The 27155-nt window shown below is 43.9% G+C and overlaps 1 protein-coding gene across 2 annotated transcripts in view; it reads right to left on the bottom strand.

Moving 5' to 3' along the window:
• HENMT1 (HEN methyltransferase 1) overlaps positions 1 to 27155 on the bottom strand; it is a 39093-nt gene that overhangs the window by 7061 nt on the left and 4877 nt on the right. The window contains exons 2-5 of one of the 2 annotated variants that reach the window (XM_019479358.2): positions 10841 to 10993; positions 4230 to 4342; positions 728 to 862; positions 66 to 248 (exon numbers count right to left, since the gene is read on the bottom strand). In XM_019479358.2, the coding sequence (XP_019334903.1) occupies positions 66 to 248; positions 728 to 862; positions 4230 to 4342; positions 10841 to 10960 (551 nt within the window). In that variant the 5' untranslated portion in view covers positions 10961 to 10993. The remainder of the gene's footprint in view (positions 1 to 65; positions 249 to 727; positions 863 to 4229; positions 4343 to 10840; positions 10994 to 27155) is intronic. The other variant, XM_019479359.2, reaches the window with a different exon arrangement.

Below are 27155 nucleotides of genomic sequence, written 5' to 3'. Positions count from 1 at the left end.
AAACACATTGTAAATTTAAATCTGTACCATGGCTTTTCATATTATTTCATAGTTAGCTAACTTACCAACTTTGAAATTGTGCTTGGTCCCATTCAAATTTGTGGTCTGGATGCCTGAATAGTGTTACCCCTGGCAGTAAAGGGTTAAATTCTGAGTTTGGAGTGCTGATAACAACCATGGCTGGAGCCATAAAACCAAATACCACTTCTGGAAACTTTTCCAGTTCTGTTGCTTCCAGGTGCTCTATTCTGCAAAGGGTAAGATTGCAAAAGTCCTTGAAATCCTACAGAGTCTTTTAACTTTATTTACAGTCAATTCAACAAAATATATGACAACAGGAGAACAACCTGAGTAGGTATAAATTGTTTGTGGAGATGCTTTCGTATTTTTTATAGTCTCCTTCCCCTTTCACAAATCTTTATCATTTCACATCCTCCCCATTAACAATGTTTCTTACTATACTTAATTTAAATACAACCCAGGTCAGTAGTGCAGTAATGCAGAGCTATTCTGCTGTTTGAATTGCCGAAGTGTAAACCAGAAAGGATTGAACTCAGATTACTCAGATTAAGGATTTTAAACTCTTTTGACCTCAAGTAATCTTGCAACATGTCAAAGTACATGCAAAAGAAAGAGTAAAACACAAAATACTACTCTATTTACAAATATTTCTCTTTATAATGTGTCTTGATTAATGAAAACTGGAGTATATCAGCTTGGTACTCACAATTCAATGCATGTTATCAAGTCAAAACCAAGCATGCAGGGGTCCTTCTGAGCAACTGAGCCATGATACAAGGTAACAATTAGTGTCCTTTCACTTGGTTGCAGATAATCACCAGGAAGTGGAGATAATCTATGCCTAGAAAAGCATCAAAGCATCACAAATTAAAATGACATAAGGACTTCTTTGGGACAAAGCCATTTTGCCTGTACATGTCCTTCATAATGACTACCAATGAGATAAAGTACCTTCAACTCTGGTTGATTTCAACAGTAGAGGATGTTCAACCCTCAAGCAAAAGACGTTAGTAATTGTTTTAGAAATTAAGAAAACCTAAGAAGGCTGAATCTTCACAAAAACACCATAGTAAAACTTTTACTGAGGATAAGTGCCACTAGCAGATAAGCACTATCCAGTACAGTTCTGCTTTATCTTTACTTAATAGTGACATCTATTAGCAATTTATTTTCTTAATTTCATGCTTAAAATGGGTATTAATATGGTCTCTTGCACAGAAAAACAGTAATATGGATATCTTAAGTGTGTCAGCAGTGAGCCACATAAACGTAAAAAAACTCTTGCAATTAAGAAAAAAGCTTGCAATTAAAGACAATTTTGCAAAAATCTTGTTGGTCTAATAAAAGATATCATCTCTACTATGAGTCCTGACTGCCTTTTCCTCTAGACCAATACGGCTACAACCTGGATACCTGACACATGGAAGATATTGAATTTTAGCCAATTTTTTTTAATTAAATCTTCATATTTTCCCAAGCAGGAAGCAACTGTGACCACCTGAGACCTGAGATTCTGCTCCTGCCTTTGTTTCCAGGTAATTTGCATCATCACAGATCCTCACAGGAGGTGAGAGGCTTCATACCAGCTATGAACTGACTTCCCAAAGGAATTTTCCATCTGTTGACTACTCTGTGAAATCCTATGAAATATGAACTTTCATTTCTACCCACGAGAACTTTTACAATCTTTTCTCCAATGCCTGATGAAGGGTGTTTGTGCCTGACAGCTTGCAATTAAAGAAATGTTTTTGCAAAAATCTTGGTGGTCTAATAAAAGATATAATCTCTACTACGAGTCCGGATTGCCTTTTCCTCTAGATCAATAGGGCTACAACCTGGATACCTAAAACATACTCTAGCATTTTAAAAGGTAATTTAATTAAAATCACTGAAACAAATAATGGTGCTCAGGCATCCAATTAACAACCAGGCAGAGTCTCTGCCTGTACTTACAAATATCATGGAACAAAGAGTAAATTCATAATTAAAAAAAAATCAGGCCAAAAGATTTATTTTGGAGGTTTAAATTCAAATCTTATTCACCCTGTTTTCTTTTGAAGTTATGAAGATTTCCCAGACATTTTTCCTTATTAGCCCATTACTGTAGTACTTTAAAAAGATGAAACTATAACCACAATATCCTATGTTACAAATACTCAATCCCTGGCCTGCAGGCCTCATCTGGCCTGCAGGGGTCTGCACGTCTGAAAATTTGGCAGCAAGGGAATGGTGGGAGCAATTCTGCTCCCCTACTGGCAAATTTCTTGACCTGTGAGGAGCCCCATGGGCTGGATAGCATGCTAGATCAGCATGTAGAGGGAGCCCAGGGACTGATGTGGGCACACAGGGGCTGGCTGGAGGTGGTGTGGGGCCTGATCCTGCAGTATGGGCGGGAGTAGAGGCAGGGTGGGCCCCAGGGAAGTGCCACAGCCAAGGGAGGAGCACAGGGCCCCTATCCAGCAGCGCAGGTTCTAGGGACTTGGCAGCGCCCCCAGTTTGACACCATAAAAGCTATGCAGATGGAAGCTGCATCCACACTGCTTCTCCCAGCACCCCCATTCCTCAACTGCAATGCAAGTGCAACTTTCAATGGGAAGGAGGCTGCGCTAGGGCTGGCTTTGGCGGGTAGGATGTCGAGAAGAAGACAGGGAGAAATAGAAGCAATATGAAAGCAGCTTACAGTTCCCTGGTCCTGGCCAATTTTCCTCCAACTGGGAACTGCACCTAGGCCTCCACTTCTTCTCCCAGCCCTCTGTTCTCCAGCTGAAGTGCAAATGCAGCTTCCAGCCGCACAGTAGCTGGACCAGGGCCAGAGAGCTGGAAGCTTCTTCTATGATGTGATTCTGATTCAGCCGAACTGAATCGAGACAGTGATTCAAATCTCCGAATCGAAACACTGCCCCTCTGAATTGTCTAAATCTGAATCCAAAGTGAATACTTGCCGCTTCGCACAAGCCTAGTAAAGAGAAGCAGCAGTGGTGCAGGCTCAGCTTCCAGCTCCCCAGCCCTAGTACAGCTATTCACTGCCTGCAGCTCCACAGGCTGGTTTTATATGTTGGTGGCCCCTGACCTAAGCCAAACCTTGAAAAGGCAATTGTATTATCAACCCCAAAAATAAATAGAAAATACAGGAGTACTAGGCTCATACCAAACCTGTTCAAGTATTGGAAAAAGAAGTAGGCAAGAAAGCCAGCATGGTCACGTGTTTTTTGCTTTGTTTCCAACTCATATACTGTATTCAAAGTAATTTGCTTTCTTCTGTGAGAAGCATCTACACTCCTTGAGAACTGGAGTGGCAAAAAGGTGAACCAACCTTTGATTTTTTTCCCTATACCAAAGGGAGTTTAACTTGGAAATAGGCAAAACCTTGTAGTCTGGAAATGGAGGCATGTGGTATGCTACTGAACACTGTGTACCTGATACCTATTTTAACATCTTGGAATTTACAAAATTCTTCCTTCTTTTCTTAGGAAAATGACAAATGCCTAATGTCCAAAGTTATCTACCATAAAATAAGAAAACAGAAGAAGAGCAAGAGTTGGAGTCCTTCACAGTTTCAAAAACCTTACTCTGCTATCAGTTTTGAAGAGAGGCTATGATAGCAGCTAAATTCCAGAAACACAATAAACTCAGATGCTAAATTCCCTTGTGTGTTTATATTAGAATCTATATCCTACATTTATCACTGAAGCAATGGCACTCTCAACTTCAAGACAGATTATTTTGTGTTTGGGACAGAACTTTACCCACAATCAGTCCATAAACTTGGGATTTAATGCTGCAAGAGATCACAAAATTCAACATCTTCTGAACAGAAGGCAAAAACGAGGGCTCTTCACATAACCTTCATACAGTAAGAGACAAAACCAAAAACAACGTCTAGCTCCTACTGATTGGAAAGAAAACAAACTATAGCTTGTGCAAATGTCAGTTTTGAAACTGATTATGTAACCGTAGCACTTCGTGCCAATATAAGTGTAAAATAGTTTTACCAAATCAGTACGTAGTTTTCCTACATACCAGTAGTTTTACCAAATCACTGTACCCTTCCCAGTAAACTCCGTCCTCACATAGCGATATCCAAAACCTTAGTTCATTTCTCCTTGTACTGGTTCTCTTGGCAAGTACTGCTGTCACATGCCATGAGGCTGAACCAAATCCTGAACCCTGAATCTCGAGTAAGAAAAATAATGTAAAACAGAGCTTACATTTTCTCCTTCATCACGTTCTCACAGATATCTAGACCAGCTAGCACTTCAATACACTTGCAGAATTTCAGCATCCAGAGTAGTGAACAATCAGCACACCCCAGATCTGCTACCTGTAAATTAGATTGCAAAAGAGCAGCCGTTTATTATTCTATATGAAGACATTTCTGAAGCTTTCAGAAAAATATGCCACACAGATATTAACTATCACTTTTAGGAAGAAAGAATTAAACACATTGTATTGTTATGTAACTTTACATTTTAGTTGCAAGTTACCAAAGAATACTCAGGACTGTAAAGGATTCTTTTACAGGGGACATTTAGGCCCCAGTCCTCCAAACTGTTCTACATTGATGGGTTTATGCAGGCATTAAGTCTCAAATGCACAAGGTCTACAAGGGTTTAGGTTGTAGCCATGCTGGTCTAAGGACATAGGCAGACAAGGTTCCTTGGGTGAATTTGATATCTTTTATCAGACCAACCCAGATGGTTGGAGAATAGTTATTAAGCAAGCTTTCAGGTTCAAAAACCCTTCGTCAGGCTAAGGAAGCTGCAGCAGTTGGTGTGTGCTCTTCCTGGATGGAATGAAAAGTAAACAAGCCAGGGGCTGGGCTGGGCTGGGCTGGGGAGTCAGTTGCCAGGCAGATTGTAATGTATCAAAAATCCAATGTCTGTGTTTAGTCCCTGATCTCTAGTATCCAGGAGGTTGATGAAATGGAGCTCATAGGCTGGTCTCTGGGAAGTGTTGTGCAAGTTTCCCTTGAGGATCAGGACTGAGAGATTGGAGAGAGAGTGGCCCTCCTGTGAGAAATGTGCCCCCACTGGTAATTGAGTGTTTCTGTCTTTGATGGATTTCCGGTGTGCGTTCATTCTGGTGCGCAGTTGTTGTCTGGTCTCTCCTACATATCTTCCATCAGGGCATTTGGTGCATTGGATGAGGTATATCACATTTCTGGAGGTGCAGCTGTAAGATCCTGGGATGCTGATGGCTCTGTTGTGGGGTGTAGTAATAGTGGAGGTAGTGGAGATGTGGGGGCAGGTTTTGCATTTCTTGTCCTGGCACGGTCTGGATCCTTTTGGTGTGTTCTGGGCTTGAGGAAGTTTGCTTCTGGTGACGAGGTTGGCGAGGTTCGGTGCTTGTCTGAAGGCTAGGATGGGTGGCTCTGGGAAGATCTTTTTAAGAATAGGGTCTCTTTCTAATATAGGTTGCAATTTTTTGAGGATTTTCCGTACAGGTTCAAGGGATGGGTGATACGTCATAACCAGCGATGTGCGATTTGTGGGTGTTTTTCTTCTGTACTGCAGCAGTTCTTCACGTGGTATCCAGGTGGCTCTTTCAAACGTGCGATCCTTTCTCTGGAGGAGTGTCCTCGTTGGGTGAAAGCCTTTTTAAGATTGGTGAGGTGGCAATCCCGGGTGTTCTCTTCAGTACAGATGCGGTGGTATCTGAGGGCTTGGCTGTATATCACAGCTTTTTTGGTGTGTTTAGGGTGATTGCTGGTTCTGTGCAGATACGTATGTTGGTCTGTGGGTTTCTTGTATATTGTGGTCTGTATTTTACCCTTCTGGATACTGATCATTGTGTCTAAAAAGGGGATGCTGGTGCTGGAGTATTCTAAAGAAAGTCGGATGGAGGGATGGTGACTGTTGAATTTCTGGTGGAACTCAATCAGAGATGGCAGGTTCTCACTCCAAATTATGAAGATGTTATCGATGTATCTTAGGTATAGTAAGGGTTTGATGGTGCAGTTCTTGAGGAAGTCTTCTTCCAGGTGGCTCATAAAATGGTTGGCATACTGCGGGGCCATTTTAGTGCCCATAGCTGTTCCCATCATCTGGAGGAAGTGTTATTAAAAGTGAAATTGTTGTGTGTGAGGATGAAGTGTATAAGCTCAGTGATATCTTTGGGTCTGTATTCTGGGTTGTAATCTTGTTCCTGTAGATACGTAAGGCAGGCTTGGATGCCATCCTGGTGTGGGATGTTGGTATATAGGCTGGTAACGTCCATGGTGGCTAGGAGTGTGTTGCTGGGAAGGTGGTCTATGTTTTTAAGTTTCCATAGCAAGTCTGTAGTGTCTTGGACAAAACTTGCTCTGTGGGTGACAAGCGGCTTTAGGATGGATTCAACAAAACCTGATATTTCCTCAGTTAGGGTCCCATGGTTGGATATGATAGGTCTGCCAGGGTTCCCTTGTTTGTGGATTTTAGGGAGCATGTAAAAAGTCCCCGGGTTAGGTAGCGGGGGGATCAAGGTCTGTAGTTTTTCTTGTAATCTTGATGGAAATGATTTGATGGTATTGTTGAGTTTTTTGGTGAAAAGGGGAGTAGGATCTTCTTGTAGTTCTTTGTAGTAGGTGGTGTCAGAGAGCTGTCTCTTGGCTTCCTTTATGTAATCCTCACGGTTTTGCAACCTATATTAGAAAGAGACCCTATTCTTAAAAAGATCTTCCCAGAGCCACCCATCCTAGCCTTCAGACAAGCACAGAACTTCACCAACCTCATCACCAGAAGCAAACTTCCTCAAGCCCAGAACACACCAAAAGGATCCAGACCGTGCCAGGACAAGAAATGCAAAACCTGCCAACACATTTCCACCACCCCCACTATTACTACACCCCACAACAGAGCCATCAGCATCCCAGGATCTTACAGCTGCACCTCCAGAAATGTGATGTACCTCATCCAATGCACCAAATGCCCAGATGGAAGATATGTAGGAGAGACCAGACAACAACTGCGCACCAGAATGAATGCACACCGGAAATCCATCAAAGACAGAAACACTCAATTACTGGTGGGGGCACATTTCTCACAGGAGGGCCACTCTCTCTCCAATCTCTCAGTCCTGATCCTCAAGGGAAACTTGCACAACACTTCCCAGAGACCAGCCTATGAGCTCCATTTCATCAACCTCCTGGATACTAGAGATCAGGGACTAAACACAGACATTGGATTTTTGATACATTACAATCTGCCTGGCAACTGACTCCCCAGCCCAGCCCAGCCCAGCCCCTGGCTTGTTTACTTTTCATTCCATCCAGGAAGAGCACACACCAACTGCTGCAGCTTCCTTAGCCTGACGAAGGGTTTTTGAACCTGAAAGCTTGCTTAATAACTATTCTCCAACCATCTGGGTTGGTCTGATAAAAGATATCAAATTCACCCAAGGAACCTTGTCTGCCAAGGTCTACAACACATTAACAGCAGAAGATGCTGATCCTGCAAAGACTAACCTACACATTTAACTCTATGCAGTAAGGATAGCCCAATAGATTTTGATGGAACTTCTTACAGTACATAAAGTTAAGAACCTGTTTCCCATCACCCAGATAGAGAGGGATCTATGTAAAATAATCTTAGTCCTATTTCTAAAGGGCAACGGAATATCCACATCAAAAACCATAACTTAATAACAAGCGCTATTCCCCCATGAGGATTTCACGACCATGCCAAATAAATACCACTCTTTGGTCTGTGCTTTCTTGCAGGTTTGGACTTAAACACATTGCTCAGCAGATGTGGGAAAGCCTAAACAGCCTGTTAAAAAATAGAGAACTTCAGTCTTTCCATAAATTAATTTAAAAGAAATTAAAAGAATAAAATTTGCAATGCCAAAGAGCTGGCCTTTATAAGTCCAGATGCAACAGAATTGCTGAATGCATCCTGTTCAAAATCAGATTAAAATGGCATGATTTCATAGACTACTGCTTTATAAAACAGTAAATTACCCATCAATAATGTGATTACATAAAAAAATCCATTTATGGTACAGCCAATAAGAGCTCACACATTCCAAGACACTCTGTAAAACAGGGGACTGCAAAATTTATCCTGAACTCCCTATTTTTTTCCCCATAAAGACCACCACCAGAAGCAAAATAATTACCTTATTAGTTTTTATGTTCAATATATCTTTAAACATTAATTGCATAGCTTAGCATCTCAAATTTCCAGAAACAAGACAGGGCTTTGTATTTTCTATTACACTGAAACAACTGCAAACCCATTCCTTTCTGGTAAAGCATTTAGCAAATCTAATCCTCAATCCTATCATGAATGTCTCTGCCTAAAACAAGTGCTAAAAAAAGCTGTATCAATGCTGTCTCAGATTCTTAATGCCATTTCTTTTGTTCAAGCATGCTGTGTAGATGAAAGTGATAAGTTAGCATGTATTTTACAATTTGTCTGATAATCTATAAGGAGCCGTTCTGCCCTGTCTTGTGCCTAACTTTAACCTAGCAGGCCTAATTACCCCTCTTTACAGTTAGGACTGTAAATCAAACACACTAAAAGCCTGAAGCAAGATAAGTAGGAACAAGCCCTGGAGAAATCCAGGGCAGCCTAAGGGACAAAAGGGGAGCACATAAAAAGTGGAAACAAGGTGAGATCACTAAAGACGAATATACCTCCTCTGCTCGTGCTTGTAGGGAGGCAGTTAGGCGGGCTAAAGCTACCATGGAGCTGAGGATGGCAACCCAAGTAAAAGACAACAAGAAATTGTTTTTTAGATATATAGGGAGTAAAAGGAAGGCCCAGGGAGGAATAGGACCCCTGCTAAAAGGGCAGAAACAATTGGTGACAGACAGGGGAGACAAGGCTGAACTCCTCAATGAGTTCTTTGCCTCCGTGTTCCTAAGTGAGGGGCATGACAAGTCTCTCACTGGGCTTGTAGAGAGGCAGCAGCAAGGCGCCAGACTTCCATGCGTAGATCCTGAGATGGTGCAGAGTCACTTGGAAGAACTGGATGCCTTTAAGTTGGCAGGCCCGGATGAGCTCCATCCGAGGGTGCTGAAGGCACTGGCCGACATCATTGCAGAGCCACTGGCGGGAATATTCGAACGCTCGTGGTGCATGGGCCGAGTCCCGGAGGACTGGAAAAGGGCTAACGTGGTCCCCATTTTCAAAAAGGGGAGGAAGGAGGACCCGGGCAACTATAGGCCAGTCAGTCTCACCTCCATCCTTGGTAAAGTCTTTGAAAAAATTATCAAGGCTCACATTTGTGAGAGCCCAGCAGGGCAAATTATGCTGAGGGGAAACCAGCACGGGTTTGTGGCGGGCAGATCGTGCCTGACCAATCTAGTCTCTTTCTATGACCAGGTTACGAAACGCCTGGACACAGGAGGAGGGGTGGATGTCGTATACTTAGACTTCAGGAAGGCCTTCGATACGATATCCCACCCCATACTGGTGAACAAGTTAAGAGGCTGTGACTTGGATGACTACACAGTCCGGTGGGTGGCGAATTGGCTAGAGGGTCGCATTCAGAGAGTCGTGGTGGATGGGTCGGTCTCGACCTGGAAGGGTGTGGGCAGTGGGGTCCCGCTGGGCTCGGTCCTTGGACCGATACTCTTTAATGTCTTCATCAGTGACTTGGAGGAGGGAGTGAAATGTACTCTGTCCAAGTTTGCAGATGACACAAAGCTATGGGGAGAAGTGGACACGCCGGAGGGCAGGAAACAGCTGCAGGCAGACCTGGATAGGCTGGACAAGTGGGCAGAAAATAACAGGATGCAGTTCAACAAGGAGAAATGCAAAGTGCTGCACCTAGGGAGGAAAAATGTCCAGCACACCTACAGCCTAGGGAATGACCTGCTGGGTGGCACAGAAGTGGAAAGGGATCTTGGAGTCCTAGTGGACTCCAAGATGAACATGAGTCGGCAGTGTGATGAAGCCATCAAAAAAGCCAATGGCACTTTATCGTGCATCAGCAGATGCATGACGAATAGGTCCAAGGAGGTGATACTTCCCCTCTATCGGGCGCTGGTCAGACCGCAGTTGGAGTACTGCGTGCAATTCTGGGTGCCACACTTCAAGAAGGATGTGGATAACCTGGAGAGGGTCCAGAGAAGGGCAACTCGTATGGTCAAGGGCCTGCAGACCAAGCCCTACGAGGAGAGACTAGAGAAACTGGACCTTTTCAGCCTCCGCAAGAGAAGGTTGAGAGGCGACCTTGTGGCTGCCTATAAGTTCATCACGGGGGCACAGAAGGGAATTGGTGAGTATTTATTCACCAAGGCGCCCCCGGGGGTTACAAGAAACAATGGCCACAAGCTAGCAGAGAGCAGATTTAGATTGGACATTAGGAAGAACTTCTTCACAGTTCGAGTGGCCGAGGTCTGGAACGGGCTCCCAAGGGAGGTGGTGCTCTCCCCTACCCTGGGGGTCTTCAAGAGGAGGTTAGATGAGTATCTAGCTGGGGTCATCTAGACCCAGCACTCTTTCCTGCTTATGCAGGGGGTCGGACTCGATGATCTATTGAGGTCCCTTCCGACCCTAACATCTATGAATCTATGAAAGCCCCAGCATAATAATTAAATTTTAAAATGTTCAGAAAGCCAGCCACTCTCTAAGAAAAGGTGAAGGTTTATTTTATTTACATTTTGTAAGACCCAAAAGAATACCTTTAAATTCTAAATGCAATTTCCTAAATTGACATAAGTTTTATACGTTTGAGAAAAATCTCATTTGATCACCAGAAGAGTTTGCCAACATAATTTAATCCCGAGAGCATTACTGCTTGGCAATTAGGCATTTCTATCACTCCAAGACGTTTTCTATCAAGCGTTTACTGTATTTTTAAAAACGGGCTGTGAAAAGAATGATATACCAACCTTCTTGGGTTTGTATTTGTTCACTAAATCTTTAATGAACTGGTACCGTTGCTTGTACAGTGGAGGTGTGAACTTAATGGTTCCTGTACATTCACCCTTGGCCAGGTTCGCATCCACCATCCTGCCTACGCTGAAAGTTAAAAATTATGTTTCCTGAAACAGATTTGACAACAATTAATTCAGCCCCTCACTCCCCCTGAATTCAAAATCAACCATATATAGATCTGATCCCACTTGCATGTAATGTTCTCAAATGCAGGCCCTGTTTTTCTTTCCACTTAGGACTGAAGGACCTGAATCTCTTCAGCCTTCTCAAAAGAAGGCTGAGAGGTGATCTTGTGGCTGCCTATAAATTCATCAGGGGAGGGCAGCAGGGAATAGGAGATGCTCTGTTTATTAGGGCACCCCCTGGAGTAACTAGGAACAATGGCCGCAGAGTGACGGAGAACAGATTTAGGTAGGACATTAGAAAAAACTTCTTCACAGTAAGGGTTGCCGAATCTGGAATGACTTCCAAGGGAGGTGGTGCTCTCCCCTACCCTGGGGGTCTTCAAAAGGAGACTGGACAAGCAACTAGCTGGTGTCATCTGACCCTAGCACTCTCTCCTGCCCAGGGCAGGGAGTCAGACTCAATGACCTACTGAGGTCCCTTCCAACCCTAACATCTATGAATCTATGAACAGGACGGGGTCCTATCCCAACCCACTCCACGCCTCCCAGCATGGCACCTGTGCACAGACACATTGAAGATCCACTCCAGGAATCATGAAATCCAGGCAGGGCCTTCACCGCCTGCGCCAGGAAGGGGGAAGCAAGAGCTAGGCCAGCCCCAAGCCTAGGCAGCCCAATCAAGGCAGAGCAGGGTCTCCCAGACAGCCCTGCCTGGTGGCCACTGCCACCACAGACTATCCCATGACCCTCTCCAGGCTCCCTCCATCCCACCCACCACCCCGGCATGTCACAGCGGCCGCTGCAGGAGGCAATGCTAGGCTTCCGGGTCCTGCAGCCACGGGGACAGCATCTCTGCGGTGACTGCTGGCTCCATTCTCATATGTCCACACAGTGCAGAGCAGACAGGTTCCTTTACACTAAATTCAAAATGGGTCACAGCTGTGGCTGCTTCCCTTTATAATGGCAGGAAAACTCTGTGCATGGATTCAGTCTTAATATAATTGGGCAATCAGGACAGCAGTAGGGACTGTATGATACCTAGAGGTATTATAGGCCAATGATGTCATGGTCCCTCAGGCAGTGGGTTGGACTAGATGACCTGTGGAGATCCCTTCCAGTGCTGCTTCTCTATGATTGCTCCATAGCTCATTGATGAGTCTTGAGGTGACGTAAAAGTCCAACCCTTGAGCTACAGATCTTTCCATCAAAGTTGCAGGGCTTTCCCCACGGGGAAGGCAGACCATAGGCTGGGATTTCTCTTCTTTTTCTTCCTCCATGCTCTCTTCTCTACTTTGATGGCAAGATGCTTTTCCTCAAAGCAGACTGCCACTTGGCTGAGAGTGTAGTGCCATTTGGAGTCAGTTAGCAATGAAATATGAGAAGGTCAAAGTGCCTTTAACAGCAGTATCTCTTTGCGTTTCTAGTTAACTTCAAAATGCACATTGTATTTAGTTACAGCTGGATCAGGCACATGTCCAAACAGACTGTGAATTTTTCCTGCTGCTGTCAAAATGGACCCCATACAGTTCAATAGAGGTTTTGTGTCCCTTTTACAAACCTAAGCCTCCTTTATTTGCTGAACTTACATGACTGCTACTACAGCAGCAGGTGGCAATGTGCTGAAGGGCAACAGAAATTGATGGAAGTGATAAGTGGGTGAAGCAAACACTAGAATAAGAAAGATCACAGGCTGTTGCAAGAATTCAAGAACCAACTGGAGCAGGATTGTGGTCACAAAACAGACTGGAGGAACTGGATTGCATGGCAGATCTGGGATAACCATCAGGAAATGCAGCTTGCTTCAGGCCCTGCTATCGAGACACTACAATCAGAGAGGTGGTCAGCCATGTTGGCCTGAAGTCAGGCAGAAGGTAAGGCAGACTGGCACTTCTCTGGTTCAGAGAGGCATTTAACCACTTCCACCTCTCCATCAAAATTACTTTTGAACAGTCCACCCAACAAATTAATGTTTTGGACACCACTGTGAAACTGAAATGGTCACACTGGTACAATATATTGGATATCACTACATTGTCTTGGAAACCTACTGACCACTACAGCTACCTCAACACCATCAGCTTTCATCCTAAGCACGCAACTGATCCACTGAACTGTAGCCAAGATCTATGTTACACCCATAGCTGCTCTGATCACACTGACCAGGATGCATACCTCAGGTATAGAGAACAGTGTTTCCTACATGAACAATGCAATCCCAAAACCGTAGCCACTCAAAGCAAGAGAGCCAGACTCAGCCCTGCTCTGACCGGTAACTATACCAACCCTGTGACACAGACAACAGAATTTGTCCAGTTGTCACATAGCAGCCCCAACCAAAATACCTTACACCAGTGGAACCCAAATCTTCAGGCTCTGTGGGCCAGATGAGTGGTACAAAGTCAGTCCATGAACCCAATCCAACATGCAGAACTGTATCACCTGGCCCTCAGAATTCCCCACTGGTCTGGAATTTTGGCAGCAGGACAAACAGCAGTATCATTAATTGCCACAGCTCCAAGAACGGCAGCAATTAAGGCTGCCGCCACTACCTCACCACCAAATTTCTGGACCTGTGGAAAGCCCTGTGGACTGGATGATATGGCTCTGTGGGCTGGATCCAGCCCACAGATAGTATCTTGGCCACCCCTGCCCTGCACGCCACATTAATGACCTCAGTCATCATTTTACAGGAGAGGTCAATCTCAAGGTAGTCTTGGAGAACAAAGCTATCTTGGTTTACAGGCAGCCCCTAATCTCAAATGATAGGTCTCCTCCAACAGGCCACCTAACTCCAATTCTCACTTAACCCACCAGGCCTTGCTACAGACCCCCATGCTGGTTGTACACCGTCATCAACACAAACAGATCACATCATCAGCGGAGCAAACAACACAAATTATAACATCTAGTTTCATTTACCTACTCCTCTACCAATGCCATATATACCATTACCTGCTTACAGCACTTCTCTGCTATCTGCATTGGTCAGACATGGCAACCCCTATGTAAAAGAATGAATGGACACTGATCCAACATCCATTCCAGAAGCACACAAAAGCCTGTGGCAGAATACTTCAGCCTCCCTGGACATTCCATCATTGACTTGAGTAGCTGTCCTCAAAAAAAACCTTTAAAAACCCACTTGAATGTGAAATTACATAACAAGAAATCATCCACAGACTGCAACGTGTTAACTATGTTCTCAAAAGAGATTATAGATTCTATCCCATTGCTTGGACTAGTTGTTAACTCTAGTGTTCCTCAAGCTATAACTACCTTCTTCATCTCAAATGATCTAATCAACCCACCTTTTACCTCTCTTAGCAGTGTCCTCTTCTCCTAGTCCTTTCCCTTTATATATATGAAACCCTTTCAAATTCATTCACAGCATCTCACAAAGTAGGCTGCAGCCTATGAAAGTGTATGCCTCTCTGAACCAGTTAGTCTCTAAGGTTACTGCCCTACTTTATGACTAAAAATAAAAGCAGAATTCACAGCAGAGAGGTAGATGGCAATTGCATACGGGAAGCTTGCTACCTAGGCCTACTCTCAGTCAGTGGCCAGTCAATTTGGGGTTGAGAAATTCACAGTTGGAACAGTTGATTATCCTAGTCTATAAAGTTATTAAGCATGTCCTGTTTTGAAATATACACAGAAAATACCAGAGAAATATGAAATAATGGGTTTTGTGAACTGTGGTTGGACAAGAGATTGGATACATATCTTGCCACTACCAAAATTCCCCCCAACCCTTGTCTATCAGTACATATAGGGAGATTTTTCCATTCTTATCTAAATAAAGAGGATCACCAGAGACACTTTGCTGCAGTAACATTAGCTTGCTAGGGAAGGTGTATTATGTTCTTATCTTTAGGAACAGATGACTTTTCCATAAGATGGAAGAAACAATATTATTACCAAACCAGCAAATTCAGATTGGTAAGGATGAAATGCTCATAGTGATTCTAGAAGATCTGATTTACCTTTGCATGATTCATTAAGACATACACTGAATAGCCTGACAACAGCAAGGAAAGATTTAACCATAGACCAGGGCAGAATGATTCCTGAATGTTTTTTTGGTAGTCTGAAAGGACACTGACAATACCTCCCAAAGTACGTTAGATCTTAGAGAAGAAAGTAATCCTATTGTTATTCCTGCATACCATGTATTGTGTAATATTTGTGAAGCAAAGGATGAAAGCTTACCATCAGGGTGCAAAAAGAGGAATCGATAGATTATCAGCTGATTTGGAACACAAGAGGCCCTCCAGGAGCTGCATAGCTAAGGGAAGGCTTAATGGATTACTTTATCAATCAACCATAGTAGTGAGGTAAGCTGCTTTTGTGTAGAGGATTGTGAGTCTAACTTAAATATTGAAACAATATATTGTTTTAAATTATGATTTCTCCGTTATGGGTTTAACTGTTGTTGGCTTTCAAATAAATTTGCTTTGACTCTCAGCTGACATATTTTTATTAAGCAAAATAACAAACCAGTCAGTGAACACAAGGAAAAAGAATGACATACTTGGAGGGTAATCAAAACTCAAATTAGTTTTGAGATTTACACAAAAATATATATATTACATAGGAAAGTGCTTACTGAACTATATTAATAAAATGCAGTTAGCTATAACCACTATATTCCACGTTTCTGTAGGAATGTAGTGCATCTTATATGGGAGAATGTACTTGACTTTTTGAACATCAGATTGTCTATGAGGTATTGGTGGGAGTTGGACATTTTGCTTCAAAATAGTTTGCAATATTTGTTTGTTGCTTAAGGGGTTTCACTATGCTCTGTATACTTCTCTATCCTCTACTTCTCTACTGTGCAGCTTCTTTTTTCCCCTTTCTGTCCTACTGCTTCTCCTCTGACATTTTCTCCTTCCACTTCTGGTTCTTTGGCAATCTCTTGAGTATGTGTTCTCTCCAATTCCTGTTCTCATAAGAAACAGGTTATTTGCACTGGAGAAGCCCCAAAACAAATTATCTTGTGTGTTTCTTTCATTCCCTAATTTGGGTCAGTCTTCCAGAAGATGGAGAGGTTGTACTTTTCCAAGACACCTCAGGTCAGGCAATTGATAAAAATTACAAAAATATTCTAGTGTAGTGGGAAAGGAAAGGTAAAATTCCTGAGAATTTTTCAGGGAAAGATCTTTATAAGTGGAGGACAGCTCAGCTCAGGACTGCTTTGTAGCTTTAGGAACCATAAGTTTCCTATTGAAAACTGCTGGCCAGGAAGGGGGGAGGATAGCAATGAGGATCCTGATTTCTGATTATAAGAATGGTACTGTAAATGTTTCTAAAACATACAACAGGAAGTGACTGTTATGACTGACATAGTGTCTTGTGGGTAACTGAGTTAAGGCTCTCTTGGCCCTTTTGTTACCAGGCTGTGTTTGCTATCCGTGGTTAAGAGGCCTGGTTAGGTTTAGTTTTTTGATAGAAAAACGAGATAATCATTCTTAGAAGTCTCATGGAATGGATCAAAAAGAAACTCTTAGGGGCATAATTGGTACAGATGAACACAATACTCTATTCCTAACTATTACTGAAATCAAAAGAGAGGCAAGCCTCCTAAGCCCAAACAAACTGCTTAGCCCTTTCTCTCCCTCTGCCCAAGTATCATATCAGAGTAATTTGTTTGTGACTCAAGAACTTGGGCTTCTATTACAGCCCCATTTTTCATAATGTTCTTATTGGGGAAAGGCATTTTTCCAGGAGAGAAAAAGGGACCACAAATGAAAAATCATGCATTAAAAAAAAATGTAAAAATGCATCTAATAAGAATTCCATTCCTTTTAATCACCAGTCCAAGCTTGACACTTGTGAGTCTTCTCTGGTCTTGCTGTGTGTCAGAGAGCTGTTAGCCCATCTAGGGGTCTTCATTTATCTGTGCACCTCTCTCTCCCTCCACCTGAAGTAGCAAGGCTGTATTTCTATCCCTTTCTGCTTCCTTGCCAATCAGCTGAGACAAGGTGTCCATAGTTGTACTAGGGAGAGAGGCAGTCTATGTCGAGTATGGCAATCAAGTCTTTCACAAGTGGGCAAGCCTCTTGGGCAACCCTCTGTTTTCTGTTTCTGCCCTTACCTTCTGGTAAGCTTGCTACAGGTCTTTTACCTTTACCTGACTTTACTTGTCACTCTATAACTCCTTTTCAGTCTTCATATAAACATCCCTATTTCTCTGGGTGACCCATAACTGAGTGTATCCTGACCTTTTTTTCCTACAGGCTAAGTAGATCCAAGACTTTCCTAATAACAGCAATTTGTGTGATGGGCTCTTTAGGTACATTTACAGGACACTGTAAATATTCCCAAGCCAGCTGTGAAAAGACTAGTCTTACTATAAGATACTGTGCCTCTGCATCATCATTATTTTCCACCCCTGAAGCAGGATAGATTAGCTCAGCTGAAGCACTATACTAACACTGCCATACTGCACAGTTAGAGCTAGCCTGGGTATCTCTGCATGGCACTACATTGTGCTATGTACACATAAGGTTGGCACTGAACTATGCCCGTTTACAAAGCTGGTCTAGCAAAAAGCTGGGTTTGGTTAGCTTATCAAACAAATCAAGTTTAACTGTAGATAAATGCAGATCTGTGGTGACAAAAGGCTATTTCTGTTATCCAAACTGTATTTTAAAGTAAGCCTCAAGCACAGATGAGTGCCGGGTTAAGAGGGAAAGGGTTCATTTTGGACATAGCTAGGAGGTGTGCTAAGAATTGGTCCAGTTGTTCCTACTAAGATAATAATGTTGTTATGACTTTTTCCCCAGAGTTCCTGGAAAATAACAAAGTTATTGTGAAAATTATTATTACCTTTCCTGGCCTGCCCTGTTCCCCAAGAATTGCTATGAGCCAATTATAAATTAGCCTTTGAAGTCTTTTAAAATCACTGTCAGCAATATGAGAGAGCCATAGCCAGAAATTTTAATGCCCAGTGCAGACCATGTGCAGGGTCTCCCCCTCTCCCCCATGTGTTACTGAGTAATATTACTTCTAGTTGATTCAGCCCTTCCTGTGAGAGCACTTCCCAGTGCTGTCATGCCATTGGCACTGACTTTGTTATAGTACTGATAGGGATTTTAAATTTATGGCTGTTAGTTTTTGGACATCAGATTTATTTTAGTTGCCCTGCTGACACCCAACCTTATTCTCTCCACTCTAGTATAACAATAGGATAGTGCTGCATGAAAGCTTGGTTGGCAGGGTTCCAGGAAGCAGAGAATTACAAAATATGAAGCTAGTGATTCAGCGGCAATGTCTTCTTTCTGAGTCAGTTTAAGTCCCATAAATCCAGTACTCATCATGAGTTGCATAAATAGTACTCACCATGATAGGATTTCAGATAAGGTGAGGTTTGGGGCTTGAAAAAAATGTGTGGTCCTTATACCCTATGCCAGTTTATAAAATACCAAACTGAATTGTTTGTATTTTTCTCCAAATATCTACAGATTCTCCTATATTTTAATATGAAGAATTCTATTTGCAATTTAACTAGTGCATTTCTTTTTAAACTTTATTTATTAAATGAATTTAGCTCATCAAATAACAAATTAAACATTTCAATATATAGCCAGTCTTAAAATATGTATAAGGACACATTTATCTTCAACCACCAGTGCTCCCTTAGGTCAGTGTCCATAGGAGTATTGTATTCTTTTCTTCCTTTCAGTCTGGTAATTCCTTTATCCTTCAGTTGTTGTTAGCCATTTCTTCATCTTTATAATACAATTCACCCCCTCTTTTTCCCCCCCTCAGAATTCTGCACAAAATAAAATTGAATCATTTTCTCCTCATCTCTGCTTCTAAATTTGTTCTCACATGCCAGCTCATAAAACCTGCACTTTCCTTCAATACTCAAAAAAGTTTCTGGTTTGGAAGATTTTTTAAGCAAGTTCCAAGAATATACAGCAAATTTCAAAGTAAGCATCTTTTTTCTCCTTTTCACTGTAGAACACCAACTTAAACATTTTTTGAAGAGTTTTAGTTCTGGAAAAACTGTCAAATCCCTGGACTTTAGGGGCAAGTACCAGGTCTGGCACTGGGGCAGCAAAGTCACCCCCTTGTGGCTACCTGGACCCTGCTTTACTTGCCACCCCTGGCTCTCAGGTTCCCCCCTGTTGTCTTGCCTGCTATGCTTTGCTGTTATTCACAGAAGTTTAGGGATGGAAAGGACCTCAGGTGATCAGCAGGTCCAGCCCCCCTGCTCTGGGCAGGAAAGACTGCTGGGGTCAAACAAAGCCTCTCTCATTCATCAAATGAGGCGTCATGTCAATCACTTCAGCTAGTCTGAAATCCTAGGCTTTTACTTGCTAACAGAGGTCATAATTGGACAGGAAGACTGCCCTATTTGCCTTAAGTATTTGGAGAGTCCCAAAATACTTATTTTTCTGATGCCTATTGTTGCAGGGGCTTCCCTGAAATCTGGAGTCCTTCCTCCTTAGCCAGTCAGGCCCCTCTCTTCCCTAGAGCCCCACTCCTTACAGCCTACAAGGCTAGACTTCTCCCCTTGTCTCAGGCCCTGGGCATATATGCCTTTCTCTGGATCACCTAATCTACTACTTACAACCCAGGTCTGTCAATCACTGGCTGCTCTGTACTGGCCACACATGGGGTGAGCAGCAATTTTATTAAAGGGCCTTCTGCTCCTATCAGTTTTCCCAGGTGGCTAGAGCCAGCCAGCTGATCCCTGGCTCCCTCTCTCCTCAAGTGATGGGATAGGGGCCCCATTACACAGAGACCCTCAGCCCCCCTCCCCTTTACACTTCCAGTCTAGTTGCTCCCACTGGCTCTCTTCCTTACTCTTTTGGGAAACGAAGGTGGCACTGCCGTGCTTCTTTCCTGGTCAGTGATGTATAGTAAAATTATGGCATTGCAAGCTTAAGTACCAGCAATTTAGTTGGGGGTTGTCCAACGTTTTTAAAGATGCATGGTCCATTACCATGGTGAATTTTCTCCCCAAAAAGGTAGTAATGGAAACTCCCTACCACCCACTTTATGACTAAGCATTATTTTTCAGTGATGGCATATGCTCATTTGTGGGGGTGTAACCTGCAGCTGATACTAAAGGTATTCTTCCCCATTTTCTTTTTGTGACACTATGGCCACGTTAGCTGCATCAGTTTGCACCAGAAAGGGTCTTTCAAAGTCTGATGCAAGCCCACAGGTTGCAAGCAAAGGGAGTCTTTTACCTTTTGGAAGGATTCAGCAGCTTCAGGAATCCACTGGACTTTGTTTGGAGCTGCTGTCCAAGTCCGCTCAGATAGGGGTGTTGTGAGCTCAGAAATGGATTCCTTGAACCTGATCCATAGATTTTTCCAGGGCATGAGGCAGTTTGGTGTGTAGCTCCCAGATCCTATTTCTTCAAGATGGGCACTATATTTGCACTTTTCCAATCATCCAGGACCTCTCCTTGCCATGAGTTTCCAAAGATGACAGCCAGTAGCTCTGCAATCACATTAGCTAATTCCTTCAGCACCCTTGGGCGCATTGCATCTGGCCCAATGCACTTGTACACATTCAGCTTTCCTAAATAGTCCCTAACATGTTCTTTCACCACTGTTGGCTTCTCACCTCCTCCCTAAACTGCTGCTAGGTGCAGTAGTCTGGGAGCTAACCTTGCCTGTGAAGACAGGTGAAAAAAAAAAGGCATTGAGTACTTCAGCCAATTCTACATACTCTGTCACTAGGCTGCCTCCCCACATTCAGTAAGGGACCCACACTTTCCCTGGTCTTCCTCTTGTTGCTAACATACTTGTAGAAATCCTTCTCGTTTCTCTTCATGTCCCTTGCTAGCTGAAACTCCAGTTGTGCTTCAGCCTTCCCAATTTCATCCCTGCATGCCCAAGCAATCCTATTATATTCCCCCCTAGTTATCTGTTCGAGTTTCTGTTTTCTGTAAGCTTCCTTTTTTGGTTTAACTCACTGAAGAGCTCCCCGATAAGCCAAGCTGGTTTTCTGCCATGCTTGATAATCTTCCTCTGCATCAGGATAGTTCATTCCTGTATGCACTTAGTAAGGTTTCTTTAAAATATAACCAGCTCTCCTGGACTCCTTTACCCTTCAGACCAGCTTTCCAGGGGATCCTGCATACTAGTTTCCCTGAGCAAGTCAAAGTCTCTTTTCTGAAATCCAGGGTCCTTACTGTGCTGCTCTCCTTCCTTCCCTCAGGATCATGAACTCAGTCATCTTGTAGTCGCTACTACCCAAGTTGCCACTACCCAAGTTGCCATCCACTACTACATTCCCCACCAATTCTTCCCCTCTTGCGAGCAGCTGGTCAGGGAGAGTATGGCCCCTAGTTAGCCACTCCAGCACTTGCACCAGGAAGTCGTTCCCACCATTCTCCAAAAACCTCCTGGATTGCCTGTACACTGCTGTGCTCAATCACCTTGACATCTACCAGGAGAGCAAGTCCCCCATGAGAACCAGGGCCTGAGATTTAGAAACTTCTGCTAGCCATTTGAAAAACCTCAACCTCATCTTCCTGGTCTGGTGATCTACAGCAGACCCCCACTACAACATCACCCTTGTTGCTCTCCTCTCCAACCTGAACCAAGACACTTTGAACAGGTCTATCCCATTTCACACAGGAGCTTTGAGCAACTGTACAGCTCTTTTATATCAAGTGCAACTCCTTCCTGAACAGTTTATACATACCCATAACAGCGCTCCAGTCATGACAGCTACCTCCCTGCTTGTTTCTCAGGCTCCCTGTATTTGGATACAGACACCCGAATTAACTAGACAACCACCCTACTTTCTGTGGAAGAATGGGAACACCTCCCCTGTTGCTCCCTCCTGCTTGTGCTTTGTCCAGATCACCCACTTCCCCATGGCTTTGCTTCATCCCCCAGCAAATCTAGTTTAAAACCATCCTCACTAGGTTTGCAAGCCTGTCTATGAATATCAATGGTGATGCATAGGGGTGCACAGGGGTGCACGTGCACCCCAAGAGCCAAGAGTGCCAGTGCACTCCCTGACAGACCACGTTCTCCACTTACGCAACAGGCAGGGGGCAGGCAGGATTGCCGGTACCCCGCTGAGAGTGCTGGGTGGGAAGTGAGAGCACTCCCCTCCCCCAGTGGGCAGGATTGGGGGTGCCCCCCACCCCGTCACTGAGGGGAGGGGGGGGATGTGCCCCCCTGACTAAGGTGGCACCAGTTGCCCATAACAAAGATGCTCTTCCCTCTCTTCATCAGGTGCATGCTGCCTCTTCCTAGCAATCCTTCTTCTTCAAACAACATCCCATGGTCAAAGAAGCCAGAGCATTGCTGGTGACACCATCTGCACAGCCATTCATTGATCCACAGAATGCATCTGTTCCTGCCCAGGCCTTCCCCTCAACTGGAAGGATTGATGAGCACACCTGAACCCCTGTGCTTTTCACCCTTGCACATAGCGCCTGGCAGTCTCATTTCATTGGCTCAGGGTCATTCACCCCTGACAGCATCACTGGTGACCCCGTGGGCACCACAGGATAGTAGTCAGAGGGCTGAATGAGTCTCAGTAATCCCTCTGTGACATCTTGGATCCAGGTACTGGGCAAGTAGTAGACCTCCTGAAACAAGAAGTCAGGCCAGCAGAAGGCCTCCATCCCCTGCAGAAGGGAGTCTCCAGCCACCACCACCTGTTGCTTCTTAGTGGCAGTGGTCTCAATCCTTCCAACCTTGGGGCCTGACCCATCTTCCTCTACCAATGGAACATGCTCCTCTGTTGCTACAGCTCCATATCTGTTCTTCAGGCAAACCGCTGCAGGTGGAGATTATGATTTCTGCCAGAGGTCAAACTTCCACCTTCTTGGGAGTCCACATAATTTTTTTTTCCCCTCTAGCACTGCCTCTGGCAGTCCTTCCTCCACAGATGGTACTTGCAGGATATTGCTCTTATTGAACAATTCTTTAGGTACATAAGACCCAGGCCATTTAATACACAGTATTAAAATCTGCCTGCTTGAATATCAAAGTTTGAATGGGGTTATACTGCAGTTTAGGAGAGAGCATGTGATAATGTAATTAAAGGCAATGAGACACTTTCAAAGGCACAAAGGGCAATTAGTCACTCTGGTTCCTATTGATTCAGTTGGGACTGTGCCTTTTCACAACTATACCTGCACTATGCAGTGTTTGAGTAAGCTATTTCATTAAGAAAAGCAAGTTCCCAATAATTCAGAAAGGGTATGATTTTGCTCTGCCTACTGTGGTCAGTGAACATTATCCTGAGATTACAAGAGGAAACTTGAACTCAGGGCTTCTGGATAGTGAGTTTGTTGCTACTATTACAAGGAGTCTTGTTAAGCCATTGATTTCATGGTATTGCCTAGGACAGTCACCATCTCTGCTGATCATCTACAAAATAAGTATACTAGCTACATGCCAAAGAGACACCATGAGAGTTTATTGATGTTTGTAAACCACTTGGCATTCTCAGCTCAGAGGTGTTATATTTCTTGATTTGATTGACTGTAACCTGGTAGAAGTATCACTTATTATACTGAATCTGATACTATTTAAGAGAAGAAAGGGGGGAAAATACAAACAAGCAAACAAAATGTGCACAGATAAATATTTTATAGCTATCCAAAATAGTAACCACCTCTCTCCCCTCCCCCCCTCCCCCACCAGAGAGGGAAAAAAAGGAGAGAGATTTTTTTTGTACATTCTCCAGAACTAGTTATTTTTAGGTCACTTATACCCAATATTTAAAAATTCAGAAAGATGTTCTCTTTTGCTTTTCCCTACTAAAAATAATAAGGGGGAAAAAAACAAAAATAAATCACAGGTTAGGGACTGGTTCTTTGAAGATTGTCAGTCTAAGAGGTATGGAATACTGTCAGCAGTTTTCAACCTTAATATTTTCTTTGAAGAACAATGAAAGCTTGATCTCCCTTTCTGATCACAGCAAATTTTGAAAGTCTCTTTTGATCATCTTCCACTGTACCAGCTAAACAGTTATTTAGAATTATTCCATCAGATTCAGTCTGCTACCTGAAGTTTTCCTTTTATTTCTATTATGCAGAAACAACAGGAATCTTTAGTTCTAGAGTATTTTCACATTAGAGTTTGCATTGTCATGCAGGACACCAAAGATTCAATTGACTCCGAATATAGGTTTAAGTAAATAGGGTACCCAAGACAAGTCCCCCTCCCCCACCCTCATCTTGGATCCAATTACATGGCAAGGATTGGAGTATGAGGCTAACCCTGTCCCTTCTAGCCCATATATGGTTTCCTACTATCACACCCTCCCCCTACAACCCCTCCCCATTTACCCTCTGGTTCTGGCAGGCTCTAGCGGTGCTCCAGGTTGGGGCACAGAGCACATCCTTGCTCCAGCCCCAGCCTGGCTGGGTAACAGCCAATACAGCGGTGGCAGCTCCACCCTTACCTGCCACCAGTGCTGCTGCACCTACCACAGGGGTGGGCAGAAAAAAGAAGACAGGTGACAGGGGGTGCAGGCATGGGAAGGCAAATAGCAGGGGATGAAAATGGTGGGAAGGCTGCAAAGGGCAAGGGGGTCAGGCTGCTTGACCCCCTGCCCCAATACCCAACCCACACCTCCCAACCACCTCCCCCCCCCACTGCTTTCCCCACTGTAGTATTTGGGTGGGGGAGGGGCACATTTAAAGTGATCCCCCAATAATTAAATTCTACACAAGGAAAGTTATAACAAACGTATACATTTTCCATATTAGAATCTAGTTACTGGGTGGGGGGAGCGCTCTTTTTGGATTTAAATAAATACAGTATATTTGTTCTAAAAGCCTTAAAACACTACCAAGTTCTGCAAAAATCAATTGACTGAATTAAAATGTTTTTCATTACAGAACCATCATATTTTGCAGGGGTTTCTCCATTAAAAAAAAAAATAAAAAAAAAATCAATCTATCTATCTATCCATCCATCCATCCCTCCCTTCATCTTTTTCTTCCCTTACTTAAAATTGTATTGCCCTGTGCCGGGGCCCAAGGGCAGCCATGACACCCCCTGGTATGCCCAGAGCTCCTGCCACACCCCGGCCCATTGGGGTACTCTCCTTTTTCTTCTCACCTGCCACACCTCAATGCAGTTATTTTATTGTAAAATAGAAGGCTGCTCCAGGGTCCCAGAGTAAGCCCTAGCCCATTTTGACCTGCAGGTCCCTCCCATATCCAATGGCTCTACTCTTGTCCCTCAAGCACTAAGTAAGGAGCCTTCCTAGGCCCAGTAAGGCCTCAGAAGAACCAGTTGCCTTAGGGGCTATTCATAGTCTCTTTCTGCCTCTGTAGTCATGCCCATGACAAATGTTACTTTCAGTTCATTCACTGGGCCTAGTCTGTTGGCCAACCAACCCACCAGCCTGCCAAGCTCCTGGCCCTAGCAAGGCTCTTCTCCCTGGACCCCCGGCCCAAGTCTGGCTTCCACCTGCTTTAGGCTTCAGCCCCTCTCCAGGCTTTAGCCCTCCTCAGCTTAAGCCTGCTCCAGCTTCGGCCTCCCTCAGGATTTAGTCTCCCTACTGTGGCATTAGCCTTGCACCCTCTAGGCCCCAGCCCCATATGGCTGCTGTGCTCTATCCCAGCCCTCAGGGACCCTGGCCCCAGGCCAGACAGCTCTCCCACTGGCCTTGGCTCTCCCAGTCTCAGCCTGCACCAGCCTCACCCTGCTACACTGCTGACCCCACATTAGCCCACTTCCACTAACTTTAGCTCTCCCCACCTTGGCCTGCACCAACCCACAACTCTCTGGGTCTCTGACCCCAGATTAGGTTGCCTAACAGCAAGCATCCCACAAAACACCCCTCTATGGCCTCCATTATCTCCCCTGTAACTACAACCTGGTTCCCTGTTTAGCTGAACTAAAACATAAATACAGATACAAGCACAACAGCTATACAACATAAACCTTCCCCACACTGAGCTACAACTTTTCTGCCAGCTATAAATCCCTTACCTCCTTTCAGGGACACTTTAGGTACCAATCAGCCCCTTCCCCATACTCAGAAACTCTTCTCTCTGCTGTCTATAGGCCCAAACTGACCACTTGGGCTCAGGCACTGGGCTTACCTGCCTCCAGTGCCCCACCCCTTCCTGTTAGGTGGCTCTTCAGCTACTCACATGGGTTTCCTTTTGGGCTTGATGATCACCTTGTCTTTAGCTGCTCTAGTTCTTTGCTCCTAGGTTTCCTAGATGTCTGCCCCCTTGTGTAGCTTACTGCTTTGCACCTAGCTCCTGGAATAGTTACTCCCGAAGGGTAGTCCCTATCCCCATGGTTTCTGACCTGCTTACTTCCTGGCAGCTAGTCTTTACACAGCTGGCAGGCCCAGACAGCAAGCTTGGCTTGCTGCAGCATCCCCTTAACGTAACAGAAGCCTCTGGCTCCCTGTTACATGCCCATTTTAGCAATTTGATCAAAATGAGAAAGCTGTGAGCAAATTTCAGTAGACTAGATGGTCAAAACTTCCCAAGCATCAAGAAATTCTAAACCACAGGAACTCTTTATAGTCTCTTTTGCAAAAGGAGCAAGAAGTGGGCAAGATAGTAACCATCCTAGCTTGTCTTTCCGAATCAGTCTTTCATGCTGTTTGCTTCAATTCAGAGATAATGCATCTTAAAGGGTGCTATCACTTGTCATATATCTTTTGTTTCAATCTGAAATAACTGTAATTGAATACGACAGCCAAGAAAACTGATGCAGCAGCACTGTCGGAAAGCATTACTTGGGAGTAACATTTGACAAGAAAATACATATGGCAAGACTGCTTAACTTACAATTCAAGGGTACATGAACATTTCTGTGCAGGGGTCCATAATGGATGCTCTGGTGAACAAGGTGGAGAAGACTGCCATTTTTCTTATCTTCCTCGTCAACTGACAAAACAAGCCTGTTTCTAGCAAAAATCTTTGAATCAGTTGCTGTGAATGCATGATAAGGCTTGCCCCTTAAACATAATTTTAGATATAGTTCCTTGCTCTTTGCAAGTTAAAATAACCTTTTGGATTGATTATTTTTGATTTCTGTTGCCTTACATATGAAGATCAGGTGAGATGCCCTAGGGAGGAAAATCTAATTTTGGACTTTGGGTTTATAGGTTGTAGTTATACCAAAGGCCTCAGTTTCACCAGCTGAGAGAGATTCTGTGAGAATCTAAAAGA

Source organism: Alligator mississippiensis, chromosome 5, assembly GCF_030867095.1.
Source record: "Alligator mississippiensis isolate rAllMis1 chromosome 5, rAllMis1, whole genome shotgun sequence".
In the NCBI taxonomy this organism is placed as follows: Eukaryota; Metazoa; Chordata; order Crocodylia; family Alligatoridae; genus Alligator; species Alligator mississippiensis.
Note: the sequence above shows the minus strand (reverse complement) of the source record. Positions and strands in the feature narration are given on the sequence as shown.